We start from the raw sequence: 17,141 nt of genomic DNA, 5'->3' as shown, positions 1-17,141 counted from the left end.
AGGCAGGATTCAATGCTGAGGCTGCTGGAGGATCAAACCAGTATGCTCCAATGTATGGTTGAGCTGCAGCAAAGGCAGCTGGAGCACAGACTGCCACTACAGCCCCTGTGTAACCAACCGCCCTCCTCCCCAAGTTCCATAGCCTCCACACCCAGATGCCCAAGAACGCGGTGGGGGGGCCACCGGCCAACCAGCCACTCCGCCACAGAGGATTGCCCAAAAAAAAAGAAGGCTGGCATTCAATACATTTTAAAGTTGTAAACTTTTAAAGTGCTGTGTGGCATTTTCCTTCCCTCCTCCACCACCCCTCCTGGGCTACCTTGGTAGTCATCCCCCTATTTGCGTGATGAATGAATAAAGAATGCATGAATGTGAAGCAACAATGACTTTATTGCCTCTGCAAGCAATGATTAAAGGGAGGAGGAGAGGGTGGTTAGCTTGCAGGGAAGTAGAGTGAACCAAGGGGCGGGGGGTTTCATCAAGGAGAAACAAAGAGAACTTTCACACCGTAGCCTGGCCAGTCATGAAACTGGTTTTCAAAACTTCTCTGATGCATACCGCGCCCTCCTGTGCTCTTCTAACTGCCCTGGTGTCTGGCTGCGCGTAACCAGCAGCCAAGCGATTTGCCTCAACCTCCCACCCCGCCATAAACGTCTCCCCCCTACTCTCACATATAGTGTGGAGCACACAGCAAGCAGTAATAACAGTGGGAATATTGGTTTCGCTGAGGTCTAAGCAAGTCAGTAAACTGCGCCAGCGTGCCTTTAAACGTCCAAATGCACATTCTACCACCATTCTGCACTTGCTCAGCCTGTAGTTGAACAGCTCCTGACTACTGTCCAGGCTGCCTGTGTACGGCTTCATGAGCCATGGCATTAAGGGGTAGGCTGGGTCCCCAAGGATACATATAGGCATTTCAACGTCCCCAACAGTTATTTTCTGGTCTGGGAATAAAGTCCCTTCCTGCAGCTTTTGAAACAGACCAGAGTTCCTGAAGATGCGAGCGTCACGTACCTTTCCCAGCCATCCCACGTTGATGTTGGTGAAACGTCCTTTGTGATCCACCAGGGCTTGCAGCACTATTGAAAAGTACCCCTTGCGGTTTATGTACTTGGCAGCTTGGTGCTCCGGTGCCAAGATAGGGATATGGGTTCCGTCTATGGCCCCACCACAGTTAGGGAATCCCATTGCAGCAAAGCCATCCACTATGACCTGCACATTTCCCAGGGTCACTACCCTTGATATCAGCAAATCTTTGATTGCGTGGGCTACTTGCATCACAGCAGCCCCAACAGTAGATTTGCCCAACAGTAGATTTGCCTCCACTCCAAACTGATTCCCAGCTGACCGGTAGCTGTCTGGCGTTGCAAGCTTCCACAGGGCTATCGCCACTCGCTTCTCAACTGTGAGGGCTGCTCTCATCTTGGTATTCATGCGCTTCAGGGCAGGGGAAAGCAAGTCACAAAGTTCCATGAAAGTGCCCTTACGCATGCGAAAGTTTCGCAGCCTCTGGGAATCATCCCAGACCTGCAACACTATGCGGTCCCACCAGTCTGTGCTTGTTTCCTGAGCCCAGAATCAGCGTTCCACAGCATGAACCTGCCCCATTAGCACCATGATGCATGCATTGGCAGGGCCCATGCTTTCAGAGAAATCTGTGTCCATGTCCTGATCACTCACGTGACCGCACTGATGTCGCCTCCTTGCCCGGTATCACTCTGCCAGGTTCTGGTGCTGCATATACTGCTGGATAATGCGTGTGGTGTTTAATGTGCTCCTAATTGCCACAGTGAGCTGAGCGGCCTCCATGCTTGCCTTGGTATGGCATCCGCACAGAAAAAAGGCACGGAACGATTGTCTGCCATTGCTCTGATGGAGGGAGGGGCTTCTGACGACACGGCTTACAGGGTTGGCCTCAGGGAGCTGAAATCAACAAAGGGGGTGGCTTTACATCAAGGAGTATTTCAGGCAGGACTTCACGGAGGGTTCCAATAAGAAATGGTGCACCTAAGTAATTGTTCTTATTGGAACAAGGAGGTTAGCCTGGCCTCTGATTGATACATGGCTAGATTTACCTCGCTGCACCTTCTCTGTGAGTGACTGCAGTGTGACCTAGAGGAATGAGTCCCCTAGATGGGGGAGGGGGGGAAGCAAATGAGTACAAAACAAATCTGGTCTATTTCTTGTTTTGATCCACTCCATCTATCTTTTACGTCTTTGGCTGGCAGCAGACGGTGCAGAAGGACTGCATGCCATCACATCTCATGGCTGCTCGGCAGAAGACGGTGCAGTAGGACTGCTAGCCATCTTCATCTCTTGCCTGCCTGGCAGAAGATGGTACAGTACGACTGCTAGCAATCCGTATCGCCTGCCCGCTCACCATAAGACGGTTCAATAGGACTGACTGCAGGACTAAAGAGAATGACCTGGTCAAGTCAATCCAAATTTAGTCCCTGCGCCCATGTCTGCCCAGGCGCTCCCGGCCGACGTGGCCAGGAGCACCTCGGACACGACGAGGACGGCTACCAGTCGTACTGCACCGTCTGCTGCCAGAAGGCTATGGGTTGCTGCTACTGTGTAGCAATGCAGTACCGCGTCTGCCAGCACCCAGGAGACATAGGGTGACTGTTACCTGAGCGGGCTCCACGCTTGCCGTGGTATGGCGTCTGCACAGGTAACTCAGGAAAAAAGGCGCGAAACGATTGTCTGCCCTTGCTTTCACGGAGGGAGGGAGGGAAGGGGGGCCTGACGATATGTACCCAGAACCACCCGCAACAATGTTTTAGCCCCATCAGGCATTGGGATCTCAACGCAGAATTCCAATGGGCAGCGGAGACTGCGGGAACTGTGGGATAGCTATCCACAGTGCAACGCTCCGGAAGTCGACGCTTGTCTCGGTACTGTGGAAGCACTCCGCCGAGTTAATGCACTTAATGCACTTAGAGCATTTTCTGTGGGGACACACACACTCGAATATATAAAACCGTTTTCTAAAAAACCGACTTCTATAAATTCGACCTAATTCCGTAGTGTAGACATACCCTGAGCTTCTCATACGTAAGGCTAAAATGTTACCGAACAAAGTATATTTTACTGTAGCCCAGCGAACTCCTCCAGGTTCACTGCCTGCTCTCTCCCTTCTCACTGGCTCACTTGGGGTAATCTCTAGAACAGATTGCAAAAACACACTCTGCTACAGCTCACTTCCTCCTGGATGCCCATATTGCCCCCTCTACAGTCCATAAAAAAAATGGAGCTGCTATCCTCATCACTCTGGCTCTGGCTCTCCTCTTTGAATAGCTCCCTGCTTTCCGCCATAGTTCAAACTTCAAAGCCCTGTACAGCTCTAATCCTTCCCGATTATCCACTCATCTCCTGTTACAACGACCTCACACCTCTGCTCCTCCACCTGATGCCAACCTCAACCGCCCATTTCTCCCCACAGATTACTCAGCACTGTCCTCCATGCTGTTACTTGCCTATGGCAACTCCTCCCTGAATCAATCAATCTGTAAAGGCCACTACCCTTTCCTCCTATAAATCTCTCCTCAAGACTGCTGAGCTGCCTATAAGACAACCACCAGTATCCAACACTGGATCAAATACAACATGAGTTCTGGGATGGAGTAAAGATGGGACCAGCCCTAGCGTACCAATTACCTTTGCCCAGTGCTGTCCATCTGTGAGCTCTTCTGCATGGCACTATACCTTAAAACTAGCCAGAATATGGTGGCCCACTTGGTAAGGGGAATCTCTCGCCACAAGCACGTTAAGCCAGTGCTCCGTGCTCTGTGGGTTTCTGGGTTTAGTTTAAAGACTAAAGAGCATTGGGTTTTGCCCTTTAAAGCCATAAATGCCTTAGGATCTACCTATCTGGGAGACCTCCTCTCTCCCCATGCCACAGCACCACACTCAAGATCAGCGGCCATTGAGCTGAAGCTTGACTGGCATACATAAACTGGGCTGTTGCCAGGGCATTTTCTGTGAGGGTCCCATGGCTTTGGAATTTTCCACATACATGCACAGGAATCTGAAACAGACCAAATCCAGTGATCTTCAGGGCATGCTGCAAAATTTAACCCCTTCCCCCGATATTCCAAAATGAAGATGTAGGGGGAGGTAATTGTAGAGTTGGGAAACCGTTGCAGGACGCTGAGGCTTTGGAATTGCCTTATTTGCTGGTGCTGGGTTATATTGCATTGTGTTGTTGTACTTCACATATATTTAGGCATTATTTTTGTTGTATTTTTAAATAATGCCAAAGTCACTAGAGTGTCTGACTGTGTGGTGTTTTTTCGTGTTTGCTCCTTAAAAAAAAGCCGTCTTTATTTGGAGTGATCCAGTCAGGATAACATAGCTTTTTTATCCTCACCACCACCCTCATCCTCCTTTCTTCCTGTTCATTACATCTTATTTCAGAGCTTTTAAAAAAAAAATGCGTTTTAATCTTGTGATGCGCTTTGGCACAGGGAGTGTCTGTCCAGGTGTTCGTACAGCACCTAGCACAATAGGAGCCTGATTCTGACTGGGGCCTTTGGGTGCTGCAGTAATACTGTAAAAAGACCTATGAATAGCTAGTAATAGGACATACAGGAAATGCTTACTAATGGTAACATTATCATCTATTGTCTGCATTTTCCACTGCTCGCATCTCTCTAGGTCACTGGGTGGACTGCTTCTGTCCTTTTGAGTTTGTGACCCCTCCAGTTTTGATGCCCTGCACAAATCTGATTACAAGAGCACTTCCTTCAAAGAAAGGCCTGAAGCAGGTGCATACAGTGCTTGGTTTTATAAGCTTACTTGGCCAAAGACACCTCAGGAAGTTCCAAAAGGCACCCAGACCAGGCTATTACTAACTGGAACTGTTGCTGCCTGAAGATAGATGCTTCACAATTTTGGCAGTTGCAGCTTCATGAGTCACCTGGAACTGCTCTGCAGACATCGTTGGTCCTTGGCCTCAGGTTGAGAGCACTAATCTGCTGTATAAAGTATGTAGGATATACAGATAGCAAATTTCTTCGGAATCCTTTGTAATGAGGATTCCAAGTATTATCTCCATATTACAGGTGCGGACACCGAGGCACACAGAAGGGAAGGGACACACTGAGGGAGGCAGTAACTGAGGTCAGAACATCTCCTGTCTGATCCTAGAAATACTGGAGTAAGAGGAGAGCTGTAGATACACCAAGATGTAAAGTCTGTATTTCTACCTGCACATTGCTTTTGTTCTTTTTACGTTTTATTCTACACTTTAGGTCGAGCCCTACTGGTGCAATACAGGACTGCCCAGATGCCATCCTGAGCGCTCCATCCAGAACCATGGCTTGCTGGCATCCTGTTTAAAATCCAGCTGTCCTGAACCTGCCTCACACATCATTAGCGTGAACACTCACGCATTCCCAGAATACCAGCTATTCTGGAAAGAACGTGGAACCACTTCTGCTGCATGACTGGACATGCCCGATGCGTATAAGGTCACACCATACAGAGAATGCCAATTTGCAGAGCATGCCGCTCCAGCCCCACAGGCGTGACCTCACATACCTAGTGTGTGCAAGGCTATGCCGGCAGGAGTGGAGGGGCGCACTCTTCAAATTGGCATCCCCCTGGCCAATGCCAGACAAACCCATGACTGAGTGTGTCCCAGTACCAGACGGGGACAAACCACCCCAAAAAAGGGACCATCTGGGTCAAAACCAGACAAATGGCCTACCCACGCACGGTCATCTCCCTTCCTGACAAGGCTTTGGCTGCAAACACAGACCTCAAGCAATCTTGCTTGTGCAAGTCAGTAAATTATTAATCCTCATGTCATTATCTAAAGTCAGGAGCACTAACCTCACCCGCAAAGCACAGACCTCTCCCAGGCTACACCCTTAGTTAACCTGTGCTTCTTGTATTATCCACCTGCAGCGCAAGGCCCAGGAAGTGCCGAGCTTCCCCACAGCCCTCACATCCCCAAACTGGAGAATGCCACAGTGGGGATGGCAGTGCTGCAGTTGCGGCAGCCTTCCCCCAGGGGCAATGTTATCAGTTCTAGTTAGAGTCACACTCTGGGTCTGCTGAGCTGGGGGGACAGCATCAGGGGGGCAAAGCCGGCTTCCCTCTGTTGGGGAGCAAAGGGCACCCCAGTGGGGTTCCCCTAATCATGCAGGGAGGATTTGGGGTACCCATGTATGGGGTGCACACTTCCTGGGTGGCAGAGGGCTCAACACTAGGGTCTCCCAGAGGAAAGCCTACTATATGGCGCCTCCTGTCCGTCATAGGGGGTAGGTATTGGAGCTGCAGTGGCTACTGTAATTACTCTGCCGGAAGGTGGAGGAAAGAGGAAATGTCTCCCCTTCTTCCCTCCCCCAACAGGCTGGGGAAAAAGAAAGTTTTGGCCTTAGTGCAGAATCGCTGATGCAATCCCCTGCAGATGCTAGGGACACTTGTGAAGGGAAAAGGGGTAGAGAGAGGTCTCACGCTTCTCCCTCAGTGCTTGGTCCTGGGCCTGACAAACTGAGGGCACGAAGTCAAAGCACTGGGCAGGGAACATCTCTAACGCGCAGGCACACAAGCTGTTACGAAGTTCGACAGGCAAGAGACAGGGCTGCAGAAGGGGCAGAATCATGCCAATTTGGAGGTGGCCAAGAGCGACTGGCCCAGTAGGCTTTAAAGCACCTTCTGAAACCAGGGAATTCAATTGAATCTCCGCTGAGCTGGGGGGCGGTGGCAGTGAATGAACTGACTGTCAGTGCAGAACGTTGCTCCTCCTCCCCCTACCAATTGTTTTGAATGACAAATCTGAGTGGGAAGTCATTGAAGGAAAATAAATTTGGAGCTCCAAGATGATGCAACTGCTGCCTCCCTACCTTCTCTGTAAATTGTTGTTTCCTATTGCTAATCCTCATAAACTCTTAGCGTGAAGGGCCAGTCCAGGGTCCACATAAAGGGACATAAGTATTGTTATGCTGAGCATTGCAATGCCCAACTTTTAGGCCCCTAAAAAAAAATAATAATAAACACACAAAAAAACAACTCATCACTGAAACAATGCAATTCATACAGCCTATGCTAGTCACCTCCACTCCTGGACAATGAATGGAGAGAGATAGGCACCATAGAATGCGATTTGCCAAAGCCAGCATGCTAGGCAGGGAGCTGCCTAAGTTAGCCAATGGGAGATTCTGATGAGAGGGATGTATCCTGAGCTCCGTCCCACTCATGGAGTCTGGTCTGCAGGGAAGTGCCTATCTTTGTTTGGGAGTCACAGCCAGGAACCTCTCTCCTGGCGTCAGGCAGCTTAAGTCATTTCTTGTGAGAATGAGTTAGGCACCTGCCTCACTCCACACAAAGTTGGGGGGAGTTGGTGGTCACTTCATTACTTTTAGCCCTGTGGTTAGAGCACTTACCTGGGAGGTGGGAGACCTAGGTTCATTTCCCCCCTCTGCTTGATGGGGCAAACAGGTTTGAACCAGCATTTCCCCCGCTGCAGGTGCCTGCTCTGACCACTGAGCTATAGGATAGTCTGGTGTAGGGCTCCTTCAATCTCTCCTGTTTAAGTAGTTACACACAACGGAACAGCTTCAAGAGTCAGAGGGCCAAAGAGAGAGCATGAGAAGGGCTCTGTACTCCAGTGGTTAGGGCACCCACCTGGGTGGTGGGAGACCCAGGAGCTATTCCCCCTGTTCCGGTGACCTGCACCACCAGGAGCCAGATTTGGAATGAAACCTGAGTCAGTAGCTAGCCTCTGAGCACTGTCAAAAACTTGCTGACAGGATGAGTAGTACGGTCGCTGAGATTTGGCCTCTGTTCATAGCCACAAGGGCAGGGAGAGGGAAAGTGTCATCCACTAACCCTATTAGAGCCAGCTCTGTGTTGTGGCTGGGCTGGATCTTTATTAGGAAGGCGCCAGGATATGAGCAGACTGTTGTAAAGTGGAGGTGTTCAGGATCCAATGGATTTGCCCAGGAAAGGGAAGCTGGAGACAGGGCAACAGTTTGCAAGATCATTAGCACAGTTTTGGTTTCTCGATCATCCTTGGACTATCACACTCTTTTGGGGGTCCAGCAGGTAAGTTGCCTGCTGCAGGAGAAGTGCTCATGATTTTGGTCAGTAGGGGGTGATACTGTTCTTTGCTGGATTTTGCTAGCCATTACGTCCAGTGGCCTGAGGCACATATGATGGCCCAGATGTCTCACAGAGCTTCTATTTTATGCACTTGTGCAATTGGTCCAACCTCTGTCAAGGAGGGTGAAGTTCTGATTTCTGTTCTAGCTTGGCATCCCTCATGCCCAGAGACTGTCCTGTGCAGAGTTAATCTTTGCAAGGAAGTAGCCAAAGCTCTGCACAGAGAAGACAGTTGGCTGTCCAATACGATTAATGCAGTTGGGATGACTGGCAGAGTTGATGGGGATGAAGAAGGTAGCTCTCTTGGATTCCTCCATAACTGTGGCATATTTCTTTCCACACAAAGTCCCTGGGTTGGAGTTGTATAGGAGCAGGGTAGTTCTCTCACCAGCTGCATGGAGCCTTCTCTGTTTTGCTAGCAGAGTAAAATTCACTAGGACTTAGTAAAATTAACTGCTGCTCCATATTTACCCTCTTCCAAGCCCTGAGGTCCCCAGTAAGGTCATCATTTAGATGTTTACTTACCTAATTGCCTGCTTGAGTTTTGCGGGGCACACAACTGGCTTTGTTATTTGTGCCAGAATGCACTTGTGTAATAATGTAAACATTAAAAAAAACAATTAACAGTTCCCCATTAAACAAACAGCTATGCAGGTAGCAAGGTTAGCAATTTCAGATTGCTGCTGGGGAGACCACAATGAAGGACTTCCAGCTGTTTGAACAATGCAGTTGCTAGCAAAGCTACATGGGAAAACTCAGATGAGGTAGTTGGCCTTCCAGCCATCTAATAATTTTAGGCAGGGACCATGTTCCCCTTTGTGTGCCGTATTGTGGCAGTGTAAGAAATGTTTCACTTTTGTTTTAAATATTTTCTAATTTAAAAAGAAGTATGTGCAGAAATTTTTTAGTCCCACCAAACAGACATTTCACCCATTGGTTCCTCCAGTGCCATCGTGGCTTCCTGTGCTTTACTTCTGCCAATCAGTTACAGCCATTATCTCAGCTTTCCTCTGGCTCTGTGCTGCTTTCCCTCTGTTAGGAAGAATAGCCCTCAAGTCAAACTGAACGAAGTATTTGGGCCCTTCTGCAGCCAAGTCCATGAGAAAGCAAGCAAAGGGGTAGAAGAGAGTGGCTTGCTCCACTCAGTCCCCCTCCAGAGAAGCCAAACAATGCAGAGTAGCCTAGTGAACAGGCACAGAGCACCTCCTGCTGCTGGCTCCAGTGCTTCCAGACCCTGCAGCTTGCTGGCTTTCTGCCTTTTCCTCAGAGCCACGACTAGTTTTGTGATAGACAGTGCAGCCAGTGTAGTTCAGACAAGGAGAGTGTTGCATGAGAGCCATATGTTAATATCACTATGTGGTGCACATTCCTAAATTACCATCAGAAAGACTGAGAGAAACAATATAAGGTCACTTTATATATAGGCTTGATCCTGCAGGGTGATGCATGTGGGCTAGAAGTTTATGTTCCAGAGGAGCCCAAACGAATGGAAATCTATTACAATTGTGGACATTATACAACCTGATAGATACAAATAATACTGTTATTCCCATTTTACACACAGGGCCACTGAGTCACAGGAAGGCCGTGACTTACCTAAGGTCTCACAGCCAATCTCGTGCAGACCCAGGAACAGAACCATCTTCCCTGGTGCTGCAGCCACTAGACTTTGCATGCATGTATGAGACAGATGTAGGTCTTACACATGCCATCTCCTCCTCTAACCATGTGTGTCTATGCCCAGCATGGGAAGGGAGCGACTAGAGGCAGTCAATGTCTCTTGAGGTCAGTCAGGCCCAAGTCCTTTCTAGAAACCAGAGAGGTGTTGGGAGAACCAGCTAGGTACAACAGTTCTGCTCCCAGCCTGCCATCCAGCAAGAGCTTAAGAGAAGTCTAAGCCCATCTCCCTCACTGACTGTATGCCAGGCATGCTGGCAGGCATTATGCAACCCAGCAGCCACAGAAATGGGCATGGCTGACTGGAGTCTACACAAAGCCTGCTAGGCAGGCTGCCGACAGCAATTCCGAGCCCCAGGGCGGGTGCTGCACCTGCGCTGCTGGGCACCCAGTGATCTACCGCCGGCTGCGTGGCTGGGCACGCTTTTCCCGCCCAGCTACCTTCACCACCACCGGTACCACCCCGCGCGTGCCTAGGAGTCCTGCGGCCCGTCTGGGCAATTTAAAAGGGGCCGGGGCTCCCGGCTGCTGCGGGCCCTTTTAAATCGCCCAGGCCCCTGGGTAATTGTCCCCTTCCCCAGTCAGCAGGCCTGCTGCTAGGGCATATGGTGACCCACAGGTCTTGTCATTATTACTTTGGCTCTCTGAATGTTTGTCTCCTGCTTTGTATATCTGCCCTCAGAACAGTGAGGGGAAGAGGAGTTACCCAGAGGTAGGAGGCCAGATGAAGCCAGTTAGAATCACATTTTCCCTCTGCAGCCCTTCCAGGAGTAAAATGCTCCTGCACTCAACACAGACTTGCCGTAACTAGGATTAATCATCCACGCAGAAGACTTGTGGGCCCCCATCAATTTCCATCTCAAGGCATGAAGAGCTTCTGACTAGTCGGCCAGAACACAAAATTAATCCGAATGGATGGGGAAACTCCGGAGGAACACCAGAGGCATGGCACGAGGTTAGCCAAGTTTAGCTGACTCACCACCGAGAGGCACTTTGGGGACTGGGGAGATTGTTGAAGGGGAATAAATATTAAGTCACACTACTAGAAGGTAAACTCCGCTGTATCATTTTTTAGTATGGTATAAATCCTGATAGCTGCTCAGACTCTCGAGGTTCACTGAGCCAAAGCTTATAATGGCTAAAGGATCCTGAGAGGTTCCGTTACACTGCAGCTGTTGACCAGGTACAAAAGGAATCTGCCCACCTGCGTAGAGTCTCAATTTAAAGTAAAGCCTCCCTCCAACCAGCAACCAAAGAAAAAGTGAGACCACAAATACCCTAGGACAGACCTACCTTTCTGAATCAATTATGGGACAAAATGCAGACATATGTACACCCAGCTGTGCTCAAGAGCCCCCATATGATTGACCCTAGTGTGGCCTCTGCTGCTGGTTTATATCCCCACCTTCTGGGGGAAAACACATGCCGGATGCCAATTGCCTCTAATAAGCCAGAGTTTCTTGGAGGATACTGACAAGGCTAATTGATGCCAGCAGTTGTGGGACTTCTGGCTGAATAAACCCAAACTCACTAGAGGCTGTGCTGGGTCCATTCTGGGTTCTCCTCACATTAGAAGCCTTTTAGCACAATAACATTTTCAAAACGATTTTCCTCCCTGTTCCCACCAGGAGTTGGCAATGTGCCCCCACCCACCCACCCACCCCCGGTAGGTGTGTCATGGGCTATATTTGAAGAATTTATTCATTTAAAAAAATTAATTAAAAATGAAGCTTGACTTTAGTTACTCAAGTATCCAGACTTCTCCACCTTATTGAATGTCAGGTGTTCACTGCAGGTTTAACTTCAGTGCAAAAGTCTTTGTGCTGAAGTTTGATGGGGCACGGAGACAGGGGTTTTTGAAACACAGACAGCTGCAATGGAGCCTGGAACTTGCTGTCTCTCTCTCTCTCGTTGCAGGAGCTCTGAATTCTTGCAATGGCATGAAAGTAGAGGGTGGGCTTGGGATGTACCAGACAGACTTTGTTAAACATCTGGGAGTTAACATAGGCTGCTTGCCTACCCTCATCACCATTCCTGCCTATGGGCCTATTTTTAAAAGTTGTAAAGGCATTCAGCTCTCTATAACATATTAGAAATTAATTCAGTAAAATGAACTAACTAAAATCACTAAATCTGTGTTCTCTACTAACAGACCTCTCGCTCTACAGAGTTTACGTGGCTAGCTATGCACTTATATGGCCATCATCATAGTACCAAATCACCTTGGGAAGCATACTTCATATCACCAATTAGCAAAAGACACTGCAATAACGCTTATTGCTTATACATCCTCTCAACCTCCTCAATCCAGTGCTTCCATGAACCAGGAGAGCAAAACTTGGTTAGATCACTAACATCAACAAAACACTGAAATAGCCCTGTAGCCTTAATGGTGGATATATTTTACATAACACTTTGGAGGGGGAGGTGGAGAAGGAAGGGAAATCCATAAAGTGCTGGATTACTTTATATTCCAGAGTTCAATTTATTTTAAAAATCCCATTTTTTCTTGTTAGCATCCATTAACACCTTTTTCATTTTATTAGAGAGCATTAGAAATATAGCTTACAAAAAATATTCCTTAATCCCTTGTTCTGTATAACTGAAGACAGAACAAGTCTGTCCATATTGGTATGCTTTAGGACAGAGGTTCTCAAACTGTGGTCCGTGGACCACTGGTCATAGGCGCCGACTCCGTGGGTGCTCCGGGGCTGGAGCACACACAGGGAAAATTGGTGAGTGCTCTGCACCCACCGGCAGCTCCCCTCCCCAGCTTGCCTCCGCCTCCTCCCCTGAGTGTGCCGCATGCCCGCTTTTTCCCCCTAGCTCCCAGCTGTTTCACACAGCAAGAGCTGGGAGGGGAGGGGGAACGCGGCACACTCAGAGGAGGCGGCGGTGCTGGGGATTTGGGGAGGGGTCCAATAGGGGCAGGGAGGGGGTGGAGACTTTGGGGAAGGGTTTGGAATAGGGGCAGGGCAGGGTGGAGTCAGAGCGGGGCCAGCGTGAGCACCCACCGGCGCCATGAGAAGTTGGCGCCTATGCCACCAGTGGTCCACGAGCTCCATTCAGGTGGTCTGCGGATAGTTCCCTCTAAGGTGCATGCCTGGGCAGTCGCACATGATAGAATGAAGGGCCACCCACCTAATTAGTGGAGCCAGGCAGACATGGCTCCACTAATTAGGTGCCTGGACCCTGGAGAAGACACACATCTAAGGTGAGGTGGTGGCCTTGGGGGGCATAGGGAGTGGGTGAGAAGAGGGGGTTGGGGAGAACGTGGGATGTGCAGGGCTGCGGCAGCCAGGGAAAGAGGCGACTTTCCACAGCTCCAGGGCTGCAGCTGCCGGGGAGAGATGGCCCTCCTTCCCAGCCTCACCTCTGTGGCGGGGGAGAGACCCCCCCCTCCTTCCCAGCCCCAGCTTGGGGGCTGCTGTGGCGGGGGAGAGAGAGCACATCCATCACATTAGAAAGGTAAGACTACTGATTAAAATATGAGTTGTGTGATTTTATTTGTAGAACAAAAATAATTAAGGGTGTTTTTAAATATAGCCCTTTTATCCAAAGTGCTTTACAATAGTTAGCTAAGGGTACAAACAACATTTGGAAAGCTCATTAAGTGGTCTGCTGAGCCCCTGAGCCATTTTCAAGTGGTCTGCAAAAAAAAAAAAAAAAAAAAAAAAAAAGTTTGAGAACCATCGTTTGAGGTCAGTGGTTTTCAACCATTTTTCATTTGCTGACCCCTTAAAAATTTCAAATGGAGAGGCAGGCCCTTTGGAAATCTTAGAAAGTCTGCAGACTTCAGGGGTCCATGGACCACAGGTGGAAAACCACTGCTTTAGGATGTAAAGGTACTATATTAATTTATGAAATAATTCAGGACTGTGATGATGGGGAAAGACTTTTAGCGTTTAAATCTTATAGAGAAGGGTGCTGCAGAAAAACACTAGGCTAGAACATAAGTTTCTTCCCACCACCACCACCAAAATTAAGCACACCTCTATCAGTCAACCTTTTCCCCCCGACTGTGAATCATCTAAATTACTTGCAATAGAGACCCTTACATCTCAACTAATGATGTGTGGTCCCAGGTCTGGGAAGAGAATGCTGATCTTACTTAGACATTAAAGTGTGAAAAATGATACTTACAAAAAGGTTTGTGAGCATAGATGTTTTGCCCATGTACTAGTTACTGAACTCCACTATGGCCTTTAAACATTGACCACAGGAAGTTGGGAACAGTTAGACAAAACCGGTGTGTTGCCTAGATAATTGCGTTGCTACAGCGCTATCCTCTCAGCTGATGTGACCTTCTTAGGATAGCATCGATCTATGCAATTGAAGGCTGCCACTTCCTTCCTCCTGCCCGGATCAATGGGTGTGATTGCTTCCCTTTTATTTTGCGAAATTCAGGGCTGAGGGGGAGCCCTGGAAAAGGCTCAAAGCTGCAGGTGGCGACTGGGGATAGATCGTTACATCACAATAACGTAATCCCCAGCCAAAGAGGGAGGCGGCATGTGCAAAGAGCAGCGGAATGGTGGGGGACGCATCCATTTCTTGCACGGCTGGGAAGCTAGCGGGGTGGGGGGGGATCAGAGACCCTGCATGTCCCGCATGCCCGGGGAGGGAAAGCACAGCACCCCGCGCTGTGCTGGGGAACAGCACTCCCTGCGTGGCTGGGCACAGGGAAGGGTAGCCACATCCAGGCAAGGGCTCGGGAGAGGAGCGGGAGGGTGCGGTGACCTCCCACCCTAGCAATAAGTCTTCAGGAAGCCTTGCAGCTGGGCGGGCTCGGGAGGCGTCCGGAGCGACGGCCAGCCGCGGAGGCTGGGCAGCCCTTACCTGGCCCGGCTTGCTGGTGTAATTGAAGGCGTAGATCTCCTCGCGGTTGATGGTCACCGTCCCTGCGTAGACCCGGTCGAAATCCGCCGCCTTGGTGGGGGGGGGGCGGCCGCTCCTTCCCCCAGCCCCGGCCTGCAGCTCTTGCGGCAGCACCCCCAGGAGCCAGGGCAAGCCGCAGAGCAAGGCGAGGCCGCTCATGGTCCCCGCGCCGCGGCTGGCCCCGGACTGCAAAGTGCCCTTCGAAGCCGCCCGGAGCCCGAGGCTGGCTACGGCTCCGCGCGGGGCTCCCCGGGCGCCCGGCTGCTGCCCTCGCCCGCCGCGGGTGACACACGGAGGAAACCTTGAGAGCGGGGCCGGGCTGGTTTCCCTGCCCTCGCCTTCATTTCCTCCCCTGGAGGGGCTGCGGCTCGCTCCTGCTCCTGCCCCTGCGCCCGCGCCGCTCCCCTGGAGACTTGGGAGAGAGCCAGCAAGGTGCCGGCTGACAAAACCCCAGTCCTGCGTGGGCAGCCGGGAAGCCGGCCCCGGCGGGGGGAGCTGCAGTCAGACTCTGCCCCCGGGCAGGGAGGGGGAGCCGAAGCAATTGGCCTCGCCGCAATCGTTTCTATGACTGGTTCCCCCCCCCGGCTCGTAGCCCAGTGGTTTCTAAATGGGAGCGTCTTGCGGGGGGCTTGGGCTGGAAACAGCGCTCGGCGCCGGGGGGCCGTGTTTAACCCCCATCTCTAGCTGGTTTAAAACCGACAGCCGCTCTCCTGCAGGAATCCTGGCTCTGTATTGCCTCGACCAGCTGAGACGGGGGGAGCAAGCTCAAGTCGAGTAAAACAAATCCAGGACAAAATTGTGAAGAGCAGGTGCCTTGTCGGAAGCAGGAAACCGTCAATAACAAGACCTGCCTTCATATCGTAACCGCATAGTTCCCATCTGTCCCCCAGTTATTTTACGGGTTAAGAGGTTTTAGGAAATGTATGGACATGTTCAAAGGAGCCTCTTTGAAAACCGCAAAAAGAAAAGGAGGACTTGTGGCACCTTAGAGACTAACCAATTTATCTGAGCATGAGCTTTCCTGAGCTACAGCTCACTTCATCGGATGCATTCTTAAATGCTGCTCTTCCAGCTCTGCTGACTGTTTTGATTTACCCGGATTGGAAATCAATTATTCAATGCAATGTGGTTTCCCCATGCTGCGAGACAGACGGCTAAGTGTCCGCTCCTGCAGCACTCAATTGCTTCAGACCTACCGCCATTCTGATCAAGCGCCATTCTAATTAGTGCTCAGGGCTACCTTACTCTTTAAAGAGAAACCTGGTTTCGTGACCCTACAGACCAGTAAGGTGTCAGTCTATTTGAAAGGCAGCAGAGGTCTAGTCTAACATTTTTTACAGGTCAGGAACATTTCATGGGTATATGCTTCTGCCGAGGAGAAAGATCTAAGATATATTAGCGCCTCTTGGTGAATCTAAATGATTTTTATTCTGATCTTTAAAAGAAGATACAATTTGAGCTCAGCCTCACCCACAGGTGATTTAGAAAGAGTGCCTGCATCAGAGTCACCAAGAGCCATCATAAAAACAAACAAACGACCTGGAGGGAAAATACAAAATGATTTTACCTACCTTTTTAAATATTCACTCAAAAACAGGATTTGGAGCAACCTATCATATAAATTATAATCATAACTAGTACTTCTCTAGCCATCATGTTAATTTAGAAATCAGGTTTGTTTGTAAATTAAAGGAAAAGTTATTCTCACTGTTAAAAATTTGCACCTGATTTCCAGTTTGAATTTGTCTAGCTTCAACTTCCAGCCATTGGATCTTCTTATACCTTTGTCTGCTAGATTGAAAAGCCCTCTATTATCACATTTGTGTTGCCTGTGTAGGTACTTACAGACTGAGATCAAGTCACCTTTTAATCTCTTCTTTATTAAACTAAGCAGATTTTGTTCTTTGAATCTACAGTAGAACCTCAGAGTTAAACACCTTAGGAGTGGGGGTTGTTCATAATTCTGAAATGTTCATAACTCTGAACAAAATGTAAAGGTTGTTCTTTCAAAAGTTTACAACTGAACGTTGACTTCATACAGGTTTGAAACTTTACTATGCAGAAGAAAAATGCCGCTTTCCCTTTATTTTTAGTAGTTTATATTTAACACAGTACCATACTTTCCTTTTTTTATTTTATTTTTTGTCCGCTCTGCTGCTGCCGCCAGACTGTACTTCTGGTTCCAAATGAGGTGTGTGGTTGACCAGTCAGTTAGTAACTCTGGTGTTCGTAACTCTGAGGTTCTACTGTATCACCATAAGGCATGTTTTCTAATCTTTTAATCATTCTCATGGCTCGTCTTTGAACCCTCTCATATTTTAATCATCATTCTTGAATTGGGAACACCGGAACTGGACACAGTGTTCCAGTATTGGTCACACCAAATACAGAGTTAATATACCTTCCCTACTTGATATTCCTTGGTTTATACATTCAAAGATGACATTCGCCCTTTTGGCTACTTTGTTGCACTTGGG

General features: G+C 49.3%; 1 protein-coding gene across 6 annotated transcripts in view; it reads right to left on the bottom strand.

Annotated features, from left to right (window-relative positions):
* The window catches only part of SIDT1 (SID1 transmembrane family member 1), a 91,935-nt gene extending 76,523 nt beyond the window's left edge, over positions 1–15,412 (bottom strand). For 4 of the 6 annotated variants that reach the window (XM_073310073.2, XM_073310083.2, XM_073310094.2 and 1 more), the window contains exon 1: positions 14,626–15,410. In XM_073310073.2, coding sequence (XP_073166174.1) covers positions 14,626–14,823 — 198 coding nt within the window. In that variant the 5' untranslated portion in view covers positions 14,824–15,410. Of the gene's footprint in view, positions 1–14,625 lie in introns of all 6 variants that reach the window. The other 2 variants (XM_073310113.2, XM_073310122.2) reach the window with 1 other exon arrangement.
* Positions 15,413–17,141: the final 1,729 nt, after the last annotated feature.

This window comes from Lepidochelys kempii, chromosome 1 (genome assembly GCF_965140285.1).
Source record: "Lepidochelys kempii isolate rLepKem1 chromosome 1, rLepKem1.hap1, whole genome shotgun sequence".
NCBI lineage: Eukaryota > Metazoa > Chordata > Testudines > Cheloniidae > Lepidochelys > Lepidochelys kempii.
The sequence above is the reverse complement of the archived record's forward strand: the minus strand, read 5'-3'. Positions and strand labels throughout refer to the sequence as shown.